Below are 22,887 nucleotides of genomic sequence, written 5' to 3'. Positions count from 1 at the left end.
AAAATGAAAGATTTAGAAAAATGATGAGAGAAATGAAAATGGGATCAAAACTCATTTTCTGGATATTTGAAAGTGATAGAGAGACTATTTATTTATAGTCCAAATTGTGATTTAAATTTGAAAACAATCCATGGGCCAAGTCAATGTCATAATCAATTAGGCTAATCAATTATAGACATTCAATAATCGATTGTTTAAGTCACAAATTGATGGTTTGAGTAAAAAATCATCGCCAATGTAGGAACCCTCTCCTTAGGTACTTCGTAGATGAAGTTATTCAAATATGCATAATCAAAATCTTTGACAAAAGCACAATGAGTCAAGAAACTTTATTTCTTCATAGTAGCGATTGAAGTTGTTTTCTTGATCTTGGACGAGAAAAATTGAGTAGTATGAGGAGAAACCTCCAGAAGTGTGAGATCTCTTTGATGCCACTAATGATGATTATGAGGAGATGGAGAAGAAAATTTTGCTCTAAAACACTCAACTAGGCATAAAAGAGATAAAGATAAAATGAGATGAAAAAAGAGGAAGAAGAATACCTTTAAATAGACCATGCATAATCGATTAGAAAGTCTCCATAATTGATTATTTGATCAAATATGTGTGCTTGGCAGTTGAGATGTAGTTGTTATACAGATTTTCAACTTAATAATCAATTAGAACCTCAATTTAATGGATTATTTTGATTAGAGTGTGCAAGATTTAAAATTTGAATTTTTCTAATCAATTATTTTATGCCTTTTTAGCGTCCTTTGTCTTATGGGCCTTGGATTGAGGCTTAACTTTGATGTATTCATTTTGGTACCCTTTCCTTCATTTTTGCACCACTTTTCTCAAGAGAATGCTTAAAACTCAAATGTTTTATCAGTAATAATAATTTTAAACGATTGAGCAAATGATAAATCATTTATTTAAGGATTAATAAGAGTTTTATGATTTTTCAGTCTCTAAAAAGTGTACCACCTTAAATCTTAAGTTACATGAGTAAAACTCCCCACTTTCGAGAGAAAGACAAAACAACGTCGTAAATCTTTCTCTATGAATCATTTGACTCGAGAGTTTGTTCAAACCACGGGGTTGATAAATCCATTACAGAATTATCACCACAACCTACTAAGAGGTTAAATGATCATCACAAATCATCATAAATGTTAGGAGGCATCCTCATCAACAGTACTTTGATCACGTTCGCTGAGTTACACCATCAACAAACATACTTGGACCATAAATATCATAATCATCAAACGCCATCAAGTCTGTCTTTTACTTGTATACTCAAATGTATAGATCTTGCTTTACACTGCTTAATTTAAGACACATTAAGGCTTCATTAAAAGCTGCAAAGCATCCCTGCAAAACAAGCTAGTTTTCACCTTTGGTACCAAAATCTTTTTGGATTCAGTTGCATTAGTAGCTCTAAGAGGTCTATGGTTATTTCCTTTAGAACTTCTTAGTTTATCATAACATAATGGCTCTAAGTGGCCGAGCTTATCATAAAACGAGCATTTATAAGTAGGGTGATTCAGTTTCTTCCTATTTAAACTTTTACTATGTGATCTACTTAATTTAAAGCCAAATCCAGTTTTATTAAAGAAAGACCTTTGATTTGATATAATCAAGTATAGTTTTAATTTCTCCTTAGTAAATTTATTTACGGTTTCATGCAAAATTTTTACTTCCTTTTTCACCAAGACACAAGTCTCTTATCTTATAGCTTCTTTCTAATATTAGTCATTTTGTAATTTAATGTTTCATTTTTATTTTCAAGAAACGCAATATAGTCTTTAAGATCTAAGTTTCTCTTTTAAATCTTATCATGTTCATTGATTAACTTAGCATTTAATTAAAAAAAATCTTGTATGATAAAGTTGCTACCTCACAATTGTCTGTTTTCGTCTAAGATCTTCAAGCAAACATGTTCTTCTTCTTCGTTGGATGAAGATTCTTCAAAGATTCTACTAGAGGTTGATTCTTCAATATTTTTCTTTGATGTAAAGTCTTTGATGATATTGCTTATTGAGACTTCTTCCTCATTTCTTCTTTCAAAGATTACACTGGATGAAGTTTATTCTTCTTATTTATATTCTCTCCCTGATGAAGTTTTCCCATTAGTTGTTGAGCCTTCCAAGGACCGTTCGTCCACCGAAATTATTCTTTCGAAGGAAATAACTGAAGTTTATTTTTATTTTTCTTCTTCAAAATATGTTTTTTTAGGATATTGTTAAAGATCATTTTTATTCCATAATATTTTATTAGTTGAATCAACTCATTAATTTTCTCAAAGATTTCTTCTTTTTTATATTCTTTTCTAAAAATCGCAAACATTTCCTATTTTGATTTAAGGATCAGATCAGGTTTCTAATTCCAACTCTTAACTCTTAACTCCTCCATAAATGTGAGTAACCCACATCACTAGTCTTGATTTATACTATGATGTCACTTCCGCTCCACCATTGAGCCTAACCAGGACTCTAATATCACTTGTTGGGGAGTTTGAGAAGCATCGAAAGTGTTAATTGGCTAAACGTTCAGGATCCAAAAGACCTTAACACCACATATTCATCCAAAATCTTAAGACAATAGGATATGGGTCACCTCTCTTACTCAACATTTCCTCCATTTATAGTCGATGTGAGATTTAGCTACTCACACTTGAATTCCAATAATATCTCTTACAAGCGTGAGTCATTTACGTCACTTGCCTGATCCATAATAAAATCTCAATTTCACTCATTGACACTTCTGATACTCCACAACTCTCCAACACATTATTTATGTTAATTCTATCATTATCGTTGAATCTCTTTTTTTAAAAAAATATTAATTAATAATTCAAGATTTCATCGAAAAAATTGAAATTTTGTCAATAACAAACAAAATCATACTTTTAAAAATAAATAATTCCTAAATTATATAAAATCTATTATTCAAGTCACTAAGATTTATGAAAATTTGTCTCTTATTACTTGTTAGTCGTGACTCGTTAACATCCTTATAGTATAGTTTGAAATGACAAATTTTATATATTTTAGAAATTATTTATTATTTTTATATACTTCAAAAATTAAATTGATTATTAAAGTGACTAGTGACCAATTTAGTGGTCCACACGGGTTCCTTCCTTATTTCACAAACGCCAAAGAAAGTGGGCAACTTGAAGGACCACCGTACGACACGACACGACAGCATAATAATTAACCCTTGACTCCCTTGTTCTTTCATGTCGATGCTATTTACTACTACTACTACTTGTTTACATTATCTAATCCAATATCTTGCCATTTTTTAAATATTTTACTTGTCTAAAATCATACATGTACGAATGATGATAGTGATTACTGGTTAGTTTGTGCAAATACTTTACTACTAGTACTGCTTGTTTATTTTATCTAATCAAATATATGGTCATTTTTTAAATGTTTTATCTGTCTAAAATCATACATGTACGAATGATGATAGTGATATGGTTAGTTAGTGCAAATATTGGGGAAGTTGAAGGTGGGGGATATGTGAAGAAGGATAGTCTTTTCTCGATCATGATAATAGTCTAAAGCGAGAGATACTGACCAAAGTCAATTCAGCCATAATATAATAAATAAAAGAGTAGAAAGATGAGTGATATTCTGGAGTATTCATGAGACTATGTACAATGGTTACATTATTCAACACTCTACTTTTTCACTTTTTATCTTCCACATCATCTTCTCTCTCTTCCACCTAATAATTCAACACCTATTCAATTTTTTTTCACTACAATGGTTTTGTTTAATAAAATTCAACACCCTACCCCACATCATATTCTTATTTTCTTTTAAAGTTTTGTTTTTATGATTATATATTAATATCTATTATCAATTAAAAGTGAATTTTTTTTTATGAGTCCAAATCAAATGAACCAAGTCTCTATTTATAGAGGAAAAATAATAATGAATTTTGATAAAAATAAAAATAAATAAAAAATTTATTTACTATGAAATAATTAATTTTAAATGATTAAAAGAAAATAAAATCTAAATAATCACAACAACCAATAAAATTGTGTAAAGTGTTGCATGTGGCCCCACTTTTTTCTCATTCAACATGTTGAATCTTTTCAACACCAATTAATCCACATCACATTAAACACCTCATTCAACAAACCATTGTAGACATTCAACTATTGAATAATTTTTTCAACACCCCCATTGTAAATGGTCTGAGTGGATCGATCCATAAATTCGTAGACAAAAACTGAATTACTTTACTAGTTATATGTGTATATTTATTTCAAAAATGTTACTCGTTAACAAAATTGTACACTTATACCGTATTTCAGTATTCACCAATCCTTTTTAATTGTCACATTTTAACTTTTTACAAATACCAAAAAAACTAATAATAATTGTTACTTTCTAAACTATAATTTTTCTTTTGTCTATAATACCCTTAACTTTTAATCATTTCAATATACCTTTTTCTCTCTCATAATAATTAGTTAGGGGCAATTTTGACAAAACTATAATAATTACTACATTGAAATTTGAAAGTGACAATTAAATTGAAACAAATTTTTTTCACAAAAGTGACAATTATAAAGGAACGGATGGAGTATTAAATAGGAAAATATTATAATAACAAATAAATTTTTTTAATATAAAAATTTATTTTTTATTTTTTAAATTAAGGGATACTAATTAACCAACTTCAGAATTTCATTAATCAACAATTTACATTTCATTAACCAACTTTGTTTTACTACTAAAAAATATTTTTAATATCTGGATATTTATTAACTAACTTGATAATTTAATTAATCAACATTTTACTTTTCATTAATTAACTTTATTTTACTAAACATTATTTTTAATATTTGGGCATTTATTAAACTTTATCATTTCATTAATCAACTTTTTAACTTTTCATTAACAAACTTTATTTACTACTAAATTATTTTTAATATCTGACGTTTACTGACCAACTTCATCACTTTATTAACAAACATTTTATATTTCATTAATTAATTTTGTTGTACCACTAAAAGTAACTGTTTATTCATTATTCATAGACATTGTTCATTCTCATTATTCATGTCACTGTTTATAAATATATTTTTTATTAAAAAAAACACTGTTCCCGTATAAATACGGTGAACTATGTTTGGTATAAATATTGGGTCTGCAATATGGATGTAAGAATAACATTCCTGCATTTCTTTATGAGTATATCCAACTCAACCCATAACAACTCACGTAGATATGGAACGGGTATTGAGTTTGAATTTCTTAATTCGTGAATCTTTTGACCTACTCGTTGATTTTGAATTATTAATTTATTGTTTTTTATTTTAAATGAAAATATATATAATTTGTATATGACGAACTACTATTTTTCCCTAATTATTCATTCATATTCAATAAGCTTAATGCATCTTTTGGTCTCTTAACTTACTTTATTATTTATCTTTGATGTCTTTACTAAAAAAACGCTACAAAGTAGTCTTTTAAAAACCATTTCATTACCTGAAATGGTCCATGTTATTAGTTTTTTTGAAAAAACATTAACTTTTGTCTTGCTTGACATGTAAAATTTGACCTGACTTTTTTCTCTTTGTATTTTTAATTGTCTATCCAAATTCTAAAATTTTAACAGAAGGAGAAAAAAAGAAACCCTAAGTTAGACGTCACCCCTCTTTCTCTCTTCTTTCTCCATTCTCTTTCTTCCACCACCACAATCCTTATTCTCCTTCTTTCTTTCTCTATTCTCCTTCTTCATCAAAGATTTGATGGAGATTTTCACTCTAATGGTTAACTGTTATTTATTCGAGTGTTTATTTTGGAATGATTCGAATGGAAAGGAAGGGGAAGAGAAAGAGCTTATTTTGGATGTAGAAGTGATTGGGAAGAAAAGGAAAAGGGACGAGGTTAAGAAAGAGTGGAGGAGAAGAAGTATCGGATGTTGAGGGAGGAGATAAATATGAAAGGGAAGGATTTGAGAATGAAAAGGTTGGGAGCAAGTGAAAAATGTGTGATAATCCAGCAAATATGATGGTTTCAAAGGAAGAAAAATAAGACTTTGTTGAAGGAGATTAAGAAATTCCGCGAGGTTGAATCTGTTAGGATTCGCCCTGTTCCTTTACAAGATGTATGTTAGACGATGACAACTTATCTAGAGGGGATGAATAGATCCCAAAAATTAAATCTCAATTTTTAAAAGGTTTTGAAACTTTAAAAACTATGGCGAGCGGAAGTATCAAGTTTAGATCAAAAGTCGTCTAAACAGAACCGGTTATTAGAACCTTAGATATCCACACAACTTTTAGTATAGGATAACAATGATACAAATATTAACCAATTAAATTCTCAACCAACCGTTCTAATGAAATCACCTAAGCAACCAATTTCCAATGAAATTAATAGAAAAACTCAAAAAGTCAAATTATCGAACACTTGGCGTGCGATCGATTTTTCAGATTTTCCTTTTAAGTTTGTTGATATCAAAATCATCTTACAATCTATTTGATAGTAAGGAAATCAACAAATCAATAATGCTTTTAACAATCAACGGAAAATCGTTACGAATCAATCACTCAATCAATGTTTTTAACAATTTGATAATGAAAATTTAAAGGAAAGAGATAAAGAGATAGAGAGAGGACACGAGGAGTTCTTTAAGCATGTTCATTGATCGTCCTCGCTACGTCTACCCCCAATTCCAATTTAGAATTGAGATATCAATCTTACTATGCAAAAATTATTTACAAGAGATGTGAAGCAATCCAACCCTACAAACCCTATGTTTGATGTTGATCCTTGCACTTCTCTTCCCTTAATCTGAGTTTGATCAAGTCACCCAACAAACACCAATTGATTCACCGTCTCGCGCTACTCCCTTGAAGAAACCACTGTTTTTCAAAGCTTTCACTCGGTCGAATTCAAATTGCACGTTGTTGTCAACCTAGATTACCAATTGATTCACCGTCTCACGCTACTCCTTTGCAAAAACCTCTCGTTCTTCAAAGCCTTTCACTCTATTGAATCCAATTGCATAACTCTTGTAAAAAAAAACCAAATCAACACCTTGATCTTGAAGTAAAAACCCTCAGAGTTTTTTTTATGAAACCCCTGATGATTCTCAATCCAACCTTAGGTTACAACCAACCTAAATTAAATGTTATCAACCAAGACTAGATGGCACCCAAACAATGAATGATTATATGTATGTTGTTTGTGTGTATGCATAGATGCACGATTGAAGATGATGATAAATCTTAGTATGTGTTTATAGTTTCATCAAATTGAAAATGATGCATGTATGATGTATTTATAGTGGTGCAAGTTTGAGGCAAAAGGGAAACCTAAAAATGTGAAAAAGGATGCAAATTTTCATAAAAGCATCAGCACGTATCAACACATGTAGGTCATGTGTAGACCTATATAAATGCATATGTCGACCTATATAAATGCATATGTCGACACACTCAAACAAAAGTTGCAGGCTTCAAAGCTACAGCATATGTGTCGACCTAAAATACGTATGTGTCGACACATCATAGTAATTTTGAGTGCATGTGTCGACCTAAAAAGTAGTATGTGTCGACACATACAAACAGAAGCCACGGGCTTCATTACTGAAGTACATGTGTCGACCTGAAGCACGTATGTGTCGACACATGCGCTTGTGTTTTGAGCAAAAAGTTATTTTTCAAGCTTGCAACTGATTTTTAATGCTATGTAATTCATTTTTGATGCATGATACCTTTTCTAAACATGTTCTAGGTGCATTCTAATATCTCTAATGCAAAGGTACACATAACGACTCGAAGATATCATTCAATGTACAGAAATGCTAAAATTTTCCTAAGTTTTGACATCATGCAAAAAATTTAATGGGCAAGTGCACTCACAATGTAGGTGTTCCTTTTGTTTATTGTTTTTGTTTGGATTTGTTGGTACTCTTTGAGGTTTCAATGATATTATTTTGATGTTAATTTCAAGTATTGTATTCCTTTTTTACATGAACCATACTAAAAAGCCTAGAAAGGGAGCTTCCTCGGTATATTATGACTCTGTCGAATCGGATGAAATATGAAATGGTGGAGCATATTGGTGGTTCCTCAAGTGCTTCAGAGGCCGTGATTTCGGCATTTTGTGATTGAATCTATAAAGACTTCCTAAATATGAATTTCCCCATGTTTAACATGGTTTTTTAGGAAATAGGATTTTTTTTCTTCCCTTTACTAAATTCAAACAAGAAATTCTTCGATATCTTGTAATGGCACCATAATAACTACGACCTAATTGTTGGGTTTTATTAAGGGCTTTTAATCGGTGTGTCAGTATCTGAATTATGAGGTGTTCCATCAAGGTATTCTTTTGCATATTATCCTTTTCTTGGAATAGTTATAAGACCCCATTTGGTTTCAAATAATCTCTCAAACTAGGTCTTCATACAATCTCTCCAGAATTCTAAGTTTTGGTATATCATCATTAAGCTATGTACTATTAATGCTTATCAAAATGTATTCACCTTCCTTAATAGATTTTGTTTTTCCATCCAGAGACTACTTGACTTTGCTCAAGGCAGTCTCTTTATTGATTAAAGCTTCACATGCCTTTTTTACGGTCCAAATGATCCAAAGCTTCACGACCTTCCTTGAAAATGACATTTTTCTCACTAATGGTTTTCGTTTATTAGCAACCATCTTATCAAGAGATTCCACATTTTTCTTTAACTCTTAAGGGGTCATGATTTATCAGATGAAATCACACTTAGAGAGTCTATCAGAGAGCTTTTGGTTAGATTTTTAAAATCCCCGAGGTATTCCTTTTGCTTTTCCTCCTTCTCAAAGGCCTTAGTCAACTGATCAATAACCTTCACCTTGTATATGTTAGAGCTTTCCAACTTCTTCTTTTCAAGGCGTCCCTCTCTTCATATAGCTTCTTTGACACGAAGACCTCAGTTTATATGCTAGCTAGTAGGAAGCCGACAACAAATAGCTTTTGCAAATGGTGAAAAGACTTTGCAACCATTTATTGACAATCAATGCCTCTTATCTATCTCAAGTAGTTGTAATCACTCTCCATGATAACATCTTGATAATCCTTCAAAGTCCCAAGGGAAATGGAAATGTGAAGGAGGAAAAGTCAACAAGAGTAACTGTTGAGGAGAGATGAGGACAATAGTTATTTCTCACAATAGCCTTTTCGGTCCAGATTTCTTTTGTACTTCATCCCACCCCGCTCCTCGATTATATGTTGTTTTCCCCTCTTCTTGAAGTCAATATCATTTTGTGCAAAGACGACAATACCCTCAGCAAGTGGATAAACCTCATTTACCTTTGTTTCCTAGGAAGAGAAGTCACTCCCTAGTCTAGAAATATAAGGCTACATGTCAAAGAAATCTAGTGAAACGTCTTAATGATTAATGATGAGACTGGTATTTAATGCACTTTTCTCTAAGTTATTCACATCGGTCGCCAAATCTCTTATATTTCTCCAAGCAACGACCTTGACGCATGAAACCCAACCAAGTTCTTTGAAATGCTTCTTGCTACTACGCCACGAGGAGCCATAGAGACAATTGTTCTAAACCAGCCAAAAGTTTAATAAGAGAAAGCTTACATTTGATCTGCATCTTAAACACCTCAACTATATATATATATATATATATATATATATATATATATATATATATATATATATATATATATATATATATATATATATATATATATATATCCACGTGAACAAAAATATATAAATCAAATCCACATTAACTCTCACATTATTCCTATTCTTTTACTAATTTAAACGTTAAAATATTAATCTTACTTATGAGATCTCTTTCCATTACATTGAAAGCATAAATCCGGCTTTGACTAATATGTATAAGGATTTACTTATGCACCATGCATAAGCCTACATAAGCCATTGGATCATGTTTTTAATTCAGTATTGAGTATTGAGTATTGAGTGGTGAGTATTGAGTATTGAGTAATAACAATTGATGTCTAGAATTTGATCCAAAAGTCCATAATAATCTATACATGGGGCATAGATTTTTATCTATGCACGATAACTACACCCCATAAATCAACTATGACAAAACATTACCATATTATTTCACGAATCATTTCTAATTATTAACCCAACTAGATCAAAAATATGTAGATAAAACATGCTTACATTTTTTTGAATATGCTTAATTTCTCTATACTTTTTAAAATAAATTAAAACACAAAACTTGCTAAAACATAATTATATCAAAATCACCTTTCAATCTTCCAAGGAAAAAGTAGGAATCACACCATCGTAGTACAGATAAAAACACGTGGCCGACACAACCAAGTGAGCACCATCAGCATTACACTGCAAAATCTACATTTTTAGCTCCAAGATTTACCACACACTCACTTGTTTTTTCCTCAACTCCCACAAACAACAAAACAAAAACTTAGGAAAACCAAATTAACATTAAATCCTGCTCTTATTCTCTCTCTCCACCGCCATCCACTTCTTTCCACTTCCTCAAAACAAATTAAAAAAATATATTCTTTTTTGCTTTTTCAGATACCCTTTTGATTTCTTCTCAATTTTCCATTCAAGAATCTCTCAGTTTCTCAGTTACTAGCATGGTTTCATTGGGAGCTATATATAGTGTTGCTTGTGTGTTCTTGTTTGGTGTTACTTTGGTTTTGGCTGGTGATATTGTTCATCATGATGATGTTGCTCCCACAAGACCTGGCTGTGAGAACAACTTTGTTCTGGTACTAGATTCTTTATTCTTCAGATCAATTGTGTAACTAGTTCTAAAAAAAATGTTAACTTTTTTGTTGTTGTTTTGATCTTGGTTTTGATTCTTGGTTGCTTAGAATCTGTTGGAACAGTGAAGAGATTAGGAATATAGAGAAAAAAATATTTTTTATTGAGGAAATGAAAATTGGAGAGTTGGTTGGGATTAATTAATTTAGAATTTGTTAGGTACTTGATTTGAGATTTTGTAAGAGTTTTTGGATTCCCTTTGAATTTATCTTACTAATAATATAAGCATTTATATAAACTTTTTATGAGACTATTTGGAACAGGTTATGAAAACTGATTCTGACTTGTTAATATGTTATTAAATTGTTTTCAGCTTATTATAATAGCTTATGAATACAACTATTAGCTATATGAAAATAATTTTTTATAGTAAAGAGATAGTTGTTACATAAACCTTTATCCTATATGTGTTTATGTGCTATAAGCAAAAATCTGCAAATGTATTGGTTTATGGTTTCTTGATTTTGAAGTAAACTTCTATGCAATGTTGTCTTTTGTATATAGCTAAATATGCAATAGATTTGTTCTCTTTTGGTGTTTTCCTTGACAGTTTTGAATGGCTTATTCTCTTTTGTTAGGTCAAAGTTCCAACTTGGATCGATGGTGTGGAGAACGATGAGTATGTTGGTGTCGGTGCGAGATTTGGTCCTACATTAGAATCGAAAGAAAAGCATGCCACTCATACCAGAGTTGTCATGGCTGATCCTCCTGATTGTTGTAGCAAGCCTAAGAACAAGGTGTTTTGAGTTCACTTTTAAACTAGAGAATTTACCGAATACAATTTTACCTGATTGTGAAGTGTAATTGTCAAGATCGAAAGCTTTATTGTAGGAAAGTATTTATTGATCGGTTATTTATTTGTTCGTTTTTTTTTTCCTCATTGTTGTTAGCTCACCAGTGAGATCATTTTGGTGCACCGAGGAAAATGTAGCTTCACAACCAAGGCAAATATAGCTGATGAAGCTGGCGCTTCGGCCATTATCATTATAAACAATCGTACAGAACTTTTCAAGATGGTTTGTGAGGTAAATGAAACTGATGTTGATATTGGGATTCCTGCTGTTATGCTTCCACAAGATGCTGGATTAAACTTGGAAAGACACATACAAAATAAATCCATAGGTATGTCGACTTTCTTGGAAGTGTCGCTTATGTTGTAATTAGTTGCTGTTTTTCTTTGCCGTAGAACAATTCAATTATTGAAATGTCTACTTTAAGTTTCGGTATCTGATATATATAGTCTGTGCTATTGTATGTACACTTCTTGCTCTTAAGTGGCCATTCAGTTATACTCTCCACTGCGTCCATTGGTTGATGTTGCGGAAGTGTTTTTATGGCTTATGGCTGTCGGTACCATTTTATGTGCTTCTTATTGGTCCGCTTGGACTGCCAGAGAAGCTGTTATTGAGCAAGACAAGCTTTTAAAGGTTATTGAGTTTTCTCTGTAAAGGAATATTTGTGCTCATATTTGTGAATTCGTTAACTCGGTTACTGATATATGGATGACTTTTGAGCTTGCAGGATGCTTCAGAAGAATATACTGCAGAAAGTGTTGGTTCTCGTGGTTATGTGGAAATCAGTACCACGGCAGCGATTTTATTCGTTGTGCTTGCTTCTTGTTTCTTGGTTATGCTATACAAATTAATGTCATTCTGGTTTGTTGAAGTTCTGGTGGTTCTATTTTGCATTGGTGGGATAGAGGTGAGTTGTTCTCGTCTCGGTTTTGTTCGTGTCGACTAGAGTTCATCCCTCACTCTAATCTTTGTATTTTTGTATGCTTTCAGGGACTGCAAACTTGTTTGGTGGCTCTATTATCATGGTAAGTCTTTTATCATCGAAGTTTATCGTTGCAGAGTACGTGGTTTTTCGTATTATGTTATATCCATGTCGAATTAACAGAAAAATTATTATAGTTTCAGATGGTTTCAACATCCTGCGCAAACATACGTGAAGATACCGTTCTTTGGAGCTGTTCCATATCTGACACTGGCTATTACTCCATTCTGCGTAGTGTTTGCGGTTGTTTGGGCAGTTAAACGTCATGCGTCATATGCGTGGATTGGTCAAGATATTCTTGTAAGAAAGTCTTACTAATGTCACTTTATTTTCTAGTTATTAAACATTCCTCAACTTTTAACACTGTTTTCTATATTTCTTATGATTGTTAATCAGGGTATCGCGTTGATAATTACAGTTCTTCAGATTGTTCGCATTCCAAATCTCAAGGTATGATTCTAAAGTCACCTCGCACCATTTATAAACAGTTACCGACGGAATAATGAAGAGTAGTAGAGATAGGTTTTTTGTATACCGACGTATACTTCTTTCTCTGGATCAGGTTGGGACTGTTCTTCTAAGTTGTGCTTTCCTATATGACATCTTATGGGTGTTTGTCTCTAAATGGTGGTTCCATGAGAGTGTGATGATAGTGGTAAGTGTTTTGAATAAAACTCTCCCGTCTCTATTGTTCTCTACAATGCTTGATTTTGGTCTCATAAACTCGATGTCACCTTCCCCTTAAATTGTATTGCATTTTCTCCGTTCAGGTAGCTCGAGGTGATAAGAGTGGAGAAGACGGTATTCCCATGCTTCTCAAGTTACCACGTTTATTTGATCCTTGGGGTGGTTACAGCATCATCGGTTTCGGGGACATAATCTTACCGGGACTTCTAGTAGCATTTTCACTAAGGTTGGTCATCTATTGATTATACAATTCATTTCCCTCAAATTAGGTACATAAATAAAATAACTGTATTGTATCATGTTAATTGTTCACTGATTTAATTATTCTATTGACTACTATCTTTACAGATACGATTGGTTGGCAAAGAAAAACCTCCGAGCCGGATACTTTGTGTGGGCTATGACTGCATATGGTTTAGGTATGATATGCTTGACCTCGGTTTAACTTTCATTGCAAAATGTGAATGTTTATTGTTTCCTTATATTTCTATCTTCGTCTTCTGGAGGTTTGCACTAGAAAAAGTTGAAACAACGACAGAAACTTAGATACGGAAAATTATGAAATGTCACAAAGTGTTAGAGACGTCATAATTCATGACTAATGCTCTTCCTTGAACATTAATCTACAGGTCTCCTCGTCACATATGTGGCTTTAAACTTGATGGATGGACATGGCCAGCCAGCTTTGCTTTATATAGTTCCATTTACACTTGGTAAGTACAGCCATCATGCTCATAAAAATTTGGAAGTAACATGCCGCAACATCACATGAAACTAGTTTATTTTCTGAAACATTGTTGTGTTATCATAATTGCAGGAACCTTCTTGTCATTGGGAAAGAAGAGAGGTGATCTGAAGATTTTATGGACAAGAGGAGAACCAGAAAGGCCATGTCCTCATATTCAAGAAGTTAACCAATCAATCAATTAACCACCAATAATTCTCAACATAATTGTATCTTAGATATTAGTTCATATTAGGAGATTATGTTAACATATGTAACATTATTGTAATAAAATTCCAGCCAAATGGCCCTACTGTGTGCTGTAACATTAATTTTTTTTCTTCTGAGATAGCAGATTGAAGGTCAGAAGATTATTCAAGGGAATCCATATTCTGGTTGGTGGGTTTGCTTTGAATGAGTCTTCTCTATTGTTGAGTCATAACTCCAATGTAATGTAATATTATTGTGATGATTATAGTAAGTTTTTTATATCGAGTCTAATTCATTCTTACAAACTCGAAACTCGAAGTATAAGGTGAGGCTCAACACAAATAAATACCAAAATATGAAATAAAATCCACACATTCATGATAACAACTCCAATTTTACATTGAAACTCCTATTTATTGTTCAAGTGCAGGAAAGGGGAAAGAAGAAAACAGAATTCCATATACATAAAAATGAACTGCAAAAAAATAAATTAAAACAAGATTCCTAGGACACTTGTTTAAAGAATAACAAAAATAAAATATTTCACATTATCCGGAAAAAAAACCTGAGGAGCTTTGTTTTTTATTTTTTATTTTTGATTCTTAATAAGCATCCTAAGGTTACTCATTAAAATTACCCTAAAACAAAAAATAAAAACAACTGACATGCAACAACTTTCTTGTGCTTGCCAGAATCTCTCAAAATTTTGAAGCCAATGGCCATCTGGAAAAGATTCATTTCCATTCCGAATGTCCAGTCCTGAGCATGAAAAGAGATGTCCAATAAGTTATTGTTAGAATTTAACATAATATCATAAGATGTTTTAACACAAATGGTTTTTGAATTTCAGGTAGAAAGCAGATGATGGTTAAGGTAAAATATTGAAATGCATGGAAGAAGCATACAAGCATGTCGCCTTAGACAACCATTCCCATTGGTGGTAGTTAAAAGCATTGTCTTCCTTTCTTGTGTCGACGACAAAAAGTCTTTTATTCTCTCTGGCCAGTCGGAATTTAATCTGCGGGCAAAATCTTCCACTTCCCTGCATCACAAGATAACATACAAAATGAATTTTGGCGACCATCGTCAAGGAAGCACTTGGTGTAACCATCCTGCAAACTTCTCTTTATATCAGAAAATAAACCCACCTGTCAATTTTTGCCTTTAATATCGGATCAATCTCATCGTCTGTATCATCATCATCAAACTCAACCATAAGATCATCGTCTGTATGGTGTGAATTAGAGGTCTCACACGGTCTATCAGCTTCCGAACTATGGTGTCTGATGTTATGACCGTTTACCTCCTGCGAGAAGAAAGAAAGGCAATACAGTTAATATTTTATTGATAGAACATGGACTATATGTTCATTCATCGTTGACATTGTGCCAAATGATTTAACAGTATAAATAAAACAGCAGAACAGAACATTTACAACTACCTTTTTATCTGGTACAGATGCTTCCTTCAAAGAAGAATTCTTCTGCTGGTCTTTTTTCCTTCGATTCTTCTTTTTATTTTTAGAAGTTTTAATCCCCTTCGGATCTGTGACAAAATTCTTCATCTCCAATTAGGAAGTCAAAAGGGAAGCTGAAGAAAAATATAAGGCTATAGCTCTCGGACAATTCGGACCCGAAAGAATCTCAACGTTTTAATAATGCAATTAGCGCGTCTCAAAAATCAAACAAAATTTCTTATCCCAAATGATGAGACAATATAAGGGCACTAGCTCATCACTAATGAGCCTTGGCACCACGGAAATAAAAGTTATATAAAGTTTAATCCAGTTCGTGAATAATTTTCTTTGTTTACTAATTACAATGAGCTGAAACATTTGTTAATATTAATATCTCACAAATATTTAACAACAATTTATTGGTGTTAACCCTCGGAATTTGGCTCTGATAACCCGAAGTTCAGCTGAAAATAAAGTCAGGCCAATAGGAACGTAAAGTTAGGTATGTTAAATATATTTCTTAGAGCAATTTATCTGTAATTAAGTTAAAGAATAGTGATGTGCAAAAAAAAAGTTAAAGAATAGTGAAAATACTTGTCATATAGAAAAGGGGACAGGTGCTTGCGCCGTCCTTGCCCAGTCTGTCATAAAATTGTGTAGACTACTTGTTAAGATATGTATTAGACTTAAATTATAGTTAGTTTAGAGAACATCTCTATGATTAGGTTTGTTGGTTTTATCGCTATAATCAAGGGGGACTTAGTTGTGGATTTGATTGCAATCATTTGGTTAAAAATTAACAAGTATGGGAGTAATTTCACTCAAACAATTCAAATAATATAGTATCTAGAGCTTGGTCTGAGTTGTAGATTTGATTGTAATCATTTGTTTAAAAATCACAAGTATGAGAGTAATTTCTCTCAAACAATTCGATTTGATTGTAATCATTTGTTTAAAAATCACAAGTATGAGAGTAATTTCTCTCAAACAATTCAAATAATCTAGATAACATAGTATCTAGAGCTTGGTCCAATCCTCATTGAACCTTATTGCTATTATTCCAATGTGGAGTTTTCAAAATGTTGGAAACATAATAACTGTTATTTTCTTTTCCAAGCAAGGTTCAAAATCCTAGTTTCTTTTGTCTTTGGAATCAGCCGCCGTCAAGACTAACCCTAGTTTATATTTCAATTTGGGTTGTGGGTTGCAAAGTCTGGTCACAAAACCCTAGTCATCATACTTGCACGTAGCTGTCCCGTTAAATGTCCAACTTATAGACCCCTATGTGTCACGGCAACCCCACCATCAGATTTTCCAGAGTTAAATCAGCCAGTCTCTGAAGCACTTCTCTCAACCGCTATCTCACGCACCGTCACACATATTTCTGCTGCCATCCAACCTGTCATCGAGCGAAGGCCTTGCGCCTCCCTCCAGACCTTTGACGATATCTCTGTTGATTCTATTAGACTCCCCGTCCCGGTTCAGTTTGGGTCCCACGTTTAAGGTGTTCATGAGTTTTCTTTGTTATTTCAAAGGTTTTTTTATTGTTGTGAAGGCATCCAGGTAGTTTTTCTGCAGTGTTTTGGTATTTGGCCGCTGTGACTGAATCCCAGTGTCTGTTGCTTCAATATTTTAGGTCCTTGGTCACAATATTTTTCCGTCTGTTGTACCCATTTGCACACCGCTTATTTATTGTGGTTTTTAGTGTTCCTCTCTGGTTCAGTTTTGCGTATCTTTTAGTTTGGGGTTGTTTGTTAACAACATCTATGACAGGTATGTTGGCATATGTTAAGTCTTACAGTCAGTTCCAAGTTCGTTGATCATCTGTCCAAGTTACTCTTGTCAGTGTGCTTTTTGCCTTTTTTCGATTTTGTCTCTAATGGAAGGCTCCCCAGTCATTGGTCTCCCCAGTCCCTTTGCCTCACCAAAGTGAAGGTTGAGTCGTTGGCACTAGTCATATATGACATGTCCCACTTAAGTTAGTTTTACTTTTTTTGGTAGAGTCATGTTTTCCAAGTCCAGTCCAACTATCGTCAATGTTGATTCACAGGCACCATTCACTAAAGTTGGATGTTTCAAGCGAAGGACAACATATGACCCAAATATCATTGCAATTTGTTTGGATGTTTATTGTGGTTCTAATATTGGTTGATTTGGTTTGATTTGATCTTCTCTTTTAAAGAGAATATTTGAAACAAACTTAAAGCTTGGTAAGCTTTAGCTTGAGGGAGAGTGCTAAGAACACTTTCATTTCGACACACTTTCTAATACTCACTCTTTAGGTGAAACACAAGTGGTTCCCACACCTTAGAAATGGGTTCCGCATAAAGTAGTGGAACTCACATGTGTTTCATTCAATAAGAGAGTATGTTGAAAAGAGTGTTCCTAGCACTCCTTTAATTTAATATCAACCAACAGAATAAAAACATCAAAGTACTAAAGATGAGAACTGAAATGCTCAACGTACCTCCATCATTTCCATTAATAAAAGATAGAAGGTCATCAACTGATCGTTCATCTACATGTTCTTCTTCAACTTCAACATTCTGAAACATGAAAGGAATCAACTTTAAAACTTATCTAAAACTTAGGGCATGCAAAATGGTGCAAGAATGCATCTGGACCTGTGTTGTCTGGTTTATGGTGCGCCTTTGTAAGCCAACAATATTGTAAAATGACATTGAAATACTCACCTATGCTGATGTTAAACAACTGGACTTGAAATTTTAAGGGGTAAATAGGTTTTTGACTAGGCCTGGTTCCGAAAAACATCAATTAGATCAGGAGGTCCTAGCTAATTTAGTCTACGAACATACCTAGAGGCTGTAATGTTAACAGTTTCAGCTCCATGAAGAGCTAATGAGTGCTCACTTTCTGTTTATTGTTGCGTGTTTTTTCTGTTTGATTTCTGTTCTAAAAGAGTGTCCTACATGAACATTGTCAAGCTAGTGTTGTGTTGGTTCAACATGGTGACAACGTGCTATCAGCCATAAAACAATGGACGCCGTGTCGCCATGTTGGCACCATACACATTGACAACACTGATCTTCACGGCTCTCACTTACAATCGTTTAAACATAGATTATCTAATTGACAAACGAGGATTAAATTTGACAGGACTATATAAAATGTGCTGAAAAAAACCCAGCAGCACCTTTATCCTTTCACGCTCTTTAAGTTCTTTCCTCTTCTTGGCATACAAGCGATTCAAAAGCCTAATCCTTGGATCGTCAGTTATGTTTCTCAAGGGCTCCAATTTCTCTTCCTAGATCATAAGAATGTGTGAGAAATGAAAATTGAAAATCCAAAAAAACATAATCGGAATACAGAGTTCTCACAAGCACCAGACACCTCTGTAAGATCATCAGGCAAATGAAATATGTCACGTATCTCCTCCGGCGATCTTCCTTCAATTATTCGAGCTAGTGCACGACTGGTGAGATCAACCAATGGCTTTAACTGAAGGCTGTCCGCAGCAGACGTCAACTCACAGAGCCGCTCTGTGTCTATCCTGACAAATTTCTCATCATAAGACTTCCGTTCCTATATAAAAGAATAATCACCATGTCAAATAATCTGTTGTATTCATTGTTCAGACTTGGGTTAACTTATCTAGAATATAATCCATAAGATAAGAGCATCGAAAAACCTTGTTTGAGCGGCCTAGTACTTGATGAAATCGACAATAATCAAGAATTAAGCTCAACATTGCAGGACTGACTTGTTGAGGAAGACATATTGCACAATTCTTGGAAGATCCCATGCTTTTTTGTATTATTTCTTGACATATAAATGGGCAAAACATCGCAATCTCTTGTTCCACTTGTTGGATTGAATCATCGGAAGTTTGAAGCCACACATAAGGCTTCATCATCTAAAAATACATACAAATACCACTGTAGTGTCAGTTTCAGTGCCGAAAATATAGCCAAAGCATGGTCTTGATTCAGTAATAGGTAAGAAAAACACATAAACCATAGAATACAAACATCCACAGTTTCAGAGACCCTGATTTTTAAAAGGGGGATTGGAATTCAACTTTGTAGAAGAAAATGAGACAAAACCTTTAAACAGGCACATATGATTTCGAGTTCCCGGCAAAACAGAACTATTGAAATTATTCTTGTAGTGTAAATCCAATAGTGTGTCAAATATTATAGGAAACAGATCAAGAGAAATAAGAATAAATGGTTTATACAAAGGACAAAGGGGTAACTTAACATTACCATCAAGCATTACAACTTAAACAAAATTTAACAACTGGGCTAGATTAGATAGTTTAAAGAACAAAATACATATATTCACTTATACACGAAGATACCATACCTCAGGATTAATAACTGCCATGTCAGTTTCTGACATCTGAGAACAACTTAACTTGCAAAAAGTTTCTTATGACGCAAGGAACTCAGTAAAAAATTTAAGTTCCAAAAACCACTTATTGTGTCCTCCCGTCAAAGGTCTTCTGCAATCAGGATTAAATTACCCAAATGTACAATGTCCCTGAAAAAATGTGCAGTGCACACAAATTTAAGTCAACAATATATCATGATGCAAGTTAAAAAGATGTGGACTACTCAAACATCAGAATGAAGAATTATCATGGATAGCAAGCATACCTTATACCTTATTTATCACAAATTCTGGACATAACAAAGCAGTAAGGCAATGCAACATTGCATAATTGTCAGAAGTAAAATCTATATTGTTGTTTTTAGTCAAGCAAATATTGAGAGGGAACTATCATCAAGTTTCCTCAATTTTAAGTTTCCCACCAAACTCTGATGTAGTTTTCTTTCTTCGTGTGTTTGGTTCTATGGTGTCGATAATCGATTTGTATAATTAGATTATGTAAAATTGATTTTGGTTCAAACTTCAAAGTATGTTGAATGAAAATAATTTATGTTTATAGATACGTTTACTTACGTAATAGTGAAATGAACAATAAATTCCAAGCTAAAAAACACTGTTAGAGGCAAAAGTTCCAATTCGTAATTTCAAATCCATTCACAAAAACAATTCCACTGGAGAACATCAAAAAATGTCAAAATCAATTTTATGCATCTACAAAAACTTTTTCCTCTCACAAAAGTGAAAAACATTTATTATGATTCCATAAATTCTACCAATCACATACAATTTCTAAACCTATAATATTACTCTACTTTTGGGTGGAGAATCTCCCAAAATGCAACAAGCTATCATAATTCTGGTGATACATAATTCTTAATAATCAAATAAATATTAAATCAAAACCTATATATACTTATCTTAAACTAAACTTTGTTATAACCAAGATTTTAAAAAACAGTTTGTAACCGCAAAAACGGCCACGACAAAACAGTATCAGAAGATGCCAATACCTATCCCGTTATTCACCGTTTAAGCGATGAAAAAGAAATTGTGATTAATTCATACCGCGACGACCACAATCAGTATCGCAACACATGTACCGTCACGAAAGCCTTTACGCAACCGCAAAAAAGTCCGCGACAAAATGGTATCGGAAGGTGCCGATATCGATCCCGTTATTCACCGAATTAGTGATGAAAAAGAAATTGTGGTTAATTCACTCCGCGACGACCGCAATCAGTATCACAACACTTGTACCATCACAAAAGCCTTTACGCCCGCGACAAAACGGTACCGGAAGATGCCGATAGCAATATGTTATCAACCGATTTAGTGACGAAAAAGAAATTGTGGCTAATTCACACCGCAACGACCGCGATCAATTTCGCAACACATTTACTATCGCAAAACCCTTTACCGCGACCATCATTTAAAACCTTGGTTAAATCGAATACCCAAGAAGAAAAATCTCAAATTAGGTCTCAGAATAGCCCTATCAAAATTGTCAAAATTCAATCCCTATCACTTTCTTCAATAATTCTGCAAACATAATAATAACAATACAAAGCATTATTTCACCTTATCTACAATCCTAATTCACTTCTACTCACAACTACCAAACTAACTAGAGTCCTTACAATTATGAAATTACATATCTCTTTCAAACAACACACAAATCAAATAGTATCTCATCACAATTCAAACACTAACTCAAACACATCACTAACCTAAAAAGATAAGTATTTTAGTAATTCAATTAAAATCAAATCAATTCTTTATCTTTCTATGAAAAAAAATCAAACTTTACCATTCCCTAGCCTCCTAATTACCACTCAGATTTCAGCAAGCTAAACAAAGAGAGAAAAAAAAATACAAATTCATAGTATTTAAATTTGGGATAAGAAGAAGAAAAAAATCCCATTTTGATGAAAACAAAAAAGACCCACAATTCTACAACACGAGCTTAGATGAATTGAAAAGAGATAGAGTAAAAATTAAGAATTAAAATCAAATGCGAAAAATAAATCTGAGAGTTTTGATGTACACGTGTACCTTGAAGTGTAGAAAAATGGAGTGAAAAAATGTGAGAAAGAGAAAATGAGAGTTGCAATTTTTTGTGACTGGAAAATTTTTACACTCTATTGTGTATAGCTGCAATCATTTTCATTGACAACAATTGCGAATGGGAGATGAACGGGTGAGGGTGTGCTAGACGACGCCGTTTAGGACTGAATCCAGTTAGGTTGTTTGGTTTAGGCCCTTCAAAGTTAGGCCCAAATTAATTATTATGAACCCTTTGGGCTGGACTGTCCACTCTAAAAATGAGATTTTTAAAAGTTTTTGTTTTTTTAATTTAAGGTTGTGTTTGGATATCATGAAATGAACGGAGCGAAATGGAGTGGAGCAGCGAAGAATTAAGCGAAGCGAAATAAAGATATCATTCTGCTGTTTGGAAATTTTAGGACGGAATAAGGCATGTTATTCATTCCGCCCAAATCAGAGGGAAAGGAATATGGTGGTAACTGACGGAATAGAGTGAAATTCATACCACTTCATTCCACTCCATCCAATTTTAAATAATCCAAACAATATAATATTATTATATTACATCTCATTCCGTTTCGCTCAATCTGATTCCATCAATCCAAACAAAGTCTAAGTTTTTTTTCTATATTTAAAAAAAGCAGTATAACAAAAATATGTAATTAATCTCATTATATATTTATATATATATATATATATATATATATATATATATATATATATATATATATATATATATATATATATATATATTTTCAATGTTGGATGAGATGGTCGCGTAGGAGCCCGATCATAACACATATGTTAACCCTTGATAGATGTTGGATGGCCAGGTA

The 22,887-nt window shown here is 33.0% G+C and overlaps 2 protein-coding genes across 7 annotated transcripts; one reads left to right on the top strand and one right to left on the bottom strand.

Annotated features, from left to right (window-relative positions):
* Positions 1-10,345: 10,345 nt before the first annotated feature.
* Positions 10,346-14,490, top strand: LOC131616627 (signal peptide peptidase-like 4). The gene is made up of 13 exons (XM_058887993.1): positions 10,346-10,747; positions 11,381-11,539; positions 11,693-11,924; positions 12,078-12,229; positions 12,324-12,503; positions 12,587-12,621; positions 12,716-12,878; positions 12,975-13,028; positions 13,141-13,233; positions 13,349-13,491; positions 13,614-13,684; positions 13,895-13,978; positions 14,083-14,490. Exons 1-13 carry the CDS (start codon positions 10,613-10,615, stop codon positions 14,193-14,195), a joined length of 1,614 nt encoding a protein of 537 aa, XP_058743976.1. The 5' UTR covers positions 10,346-10,612; the 3' UTR covers positions 14,196-14,490.
* Positions 14,491-14,630: 140 nt separating this feature from the next.
* Positions 14,631-22,213, bottom strand: LOC131616628 (SKP1-like protein 21). Of its 6 annotated transcripts, none has more exons than XM_058887996.1 (10): positions 22,061-22,213; positions 19,982-20,158; positions 19,305-19,529; positions 19,007-19,198; positions 18,810-18,920; positions 18,123-18,201; positions 15,638-15,744; positions 15,348-15,505; positions 15,105-15,241; positions 14,631-14,958 (listed from the first exon to the last, which is right to left on the bottom strand). In XM_058887996.1, coding segments are annotated over exons 2-10 (1,047 nt in total). In that variant the 5' UTR covers positions 20,018-20,158; positions 22,061-22,213; the 3' UTR covers positions 14,631-14,956. The 6 variants fall into 6 exon arrangements, with proteins under 6 accessions (XP_058743979.1, XP_058743978.1, XP_058743980.1 ...); XM_058887995.1 differs by having other exon boundaries at positions 19,982-21,547; positions 22,061-22,211; XM_058887997.1 differs by lacking the exon at positions 22,061-22,213 and adding an exon at positions 20,275-21,998.
* Positions 22,214-22,887: the final 674 nt, after the last annotated feature.

The sequence above is a fragment of the Vicia villosa genome, linkage group LG7, assembly GCF_029867415.1.
Source record: "Vicia villosa cultivar HV-30 ecotype Madison, WI linkage group LG7, Vvil1.0, whole genome shotgun sequence".
NCBI classification, from domain to species: Eukaryota; Viridiplantae; Streptophyta; class Magnoliopsida; order Fabales; family Fabaceae; genus Vicia; species Vicia villosa.
Note: the sequence above shows the minus strand (reverse complement) of the source record. Positions and strands in the feature narration are given on the sequence as shown.

What these genes read in the sequence shown, in the direction of transcription:
- LOC131616627 (XM_058887993.1), top strand. Translation starts at nt 10,613, where the DNA reads ATGGTTTCATTGGGAGCTATATATAGTGTTGCTTGTGTGTTCTTGTTT. An exon ending in TTTGCATTGGTGGGATAGAG is followed by an intron (nt 12,504 to 12,586) that starts GTGAGTTGTTCT and finishes GTATGCTTTCAG; the next exon opens with GGACTGCAAACTTGTTTGGT. An exon ending in TTCGCATTCCAAATCTCAAG is followed by an intron (nt 13,029 to 13,140) that starts GTATGATTCTAA and finishes TCTCTGGATCAG; the next exon opens with GTTGGGACTGTTCTTCTAAG.
- LOC131616628 (XM_058887996.1), bottom strand. Translation starts at nt 20,017, where the DNA reads ATGTCAGAAACTGACATGGCAGTTATTAATCCTGAG. An exon ending in AAGAGCGTGAAAGGATAAAG is followed by an intron (nt 18,202 to 18,809) that starts GTGCTGCTGGGT and finishes TTCATGTTTCAG; the next exon opens with AATGTTGAAGTTGAAGAAGA. An exon ending in TTAAAGGCAAAAATTGACAG is followed by an intron (nt 15,242 to 15,347) that starts GTGGGTTTATTT and finishes CTTGTGATGCAG; the next exon opens with GGAAGTGGAAGATTTTGCCC.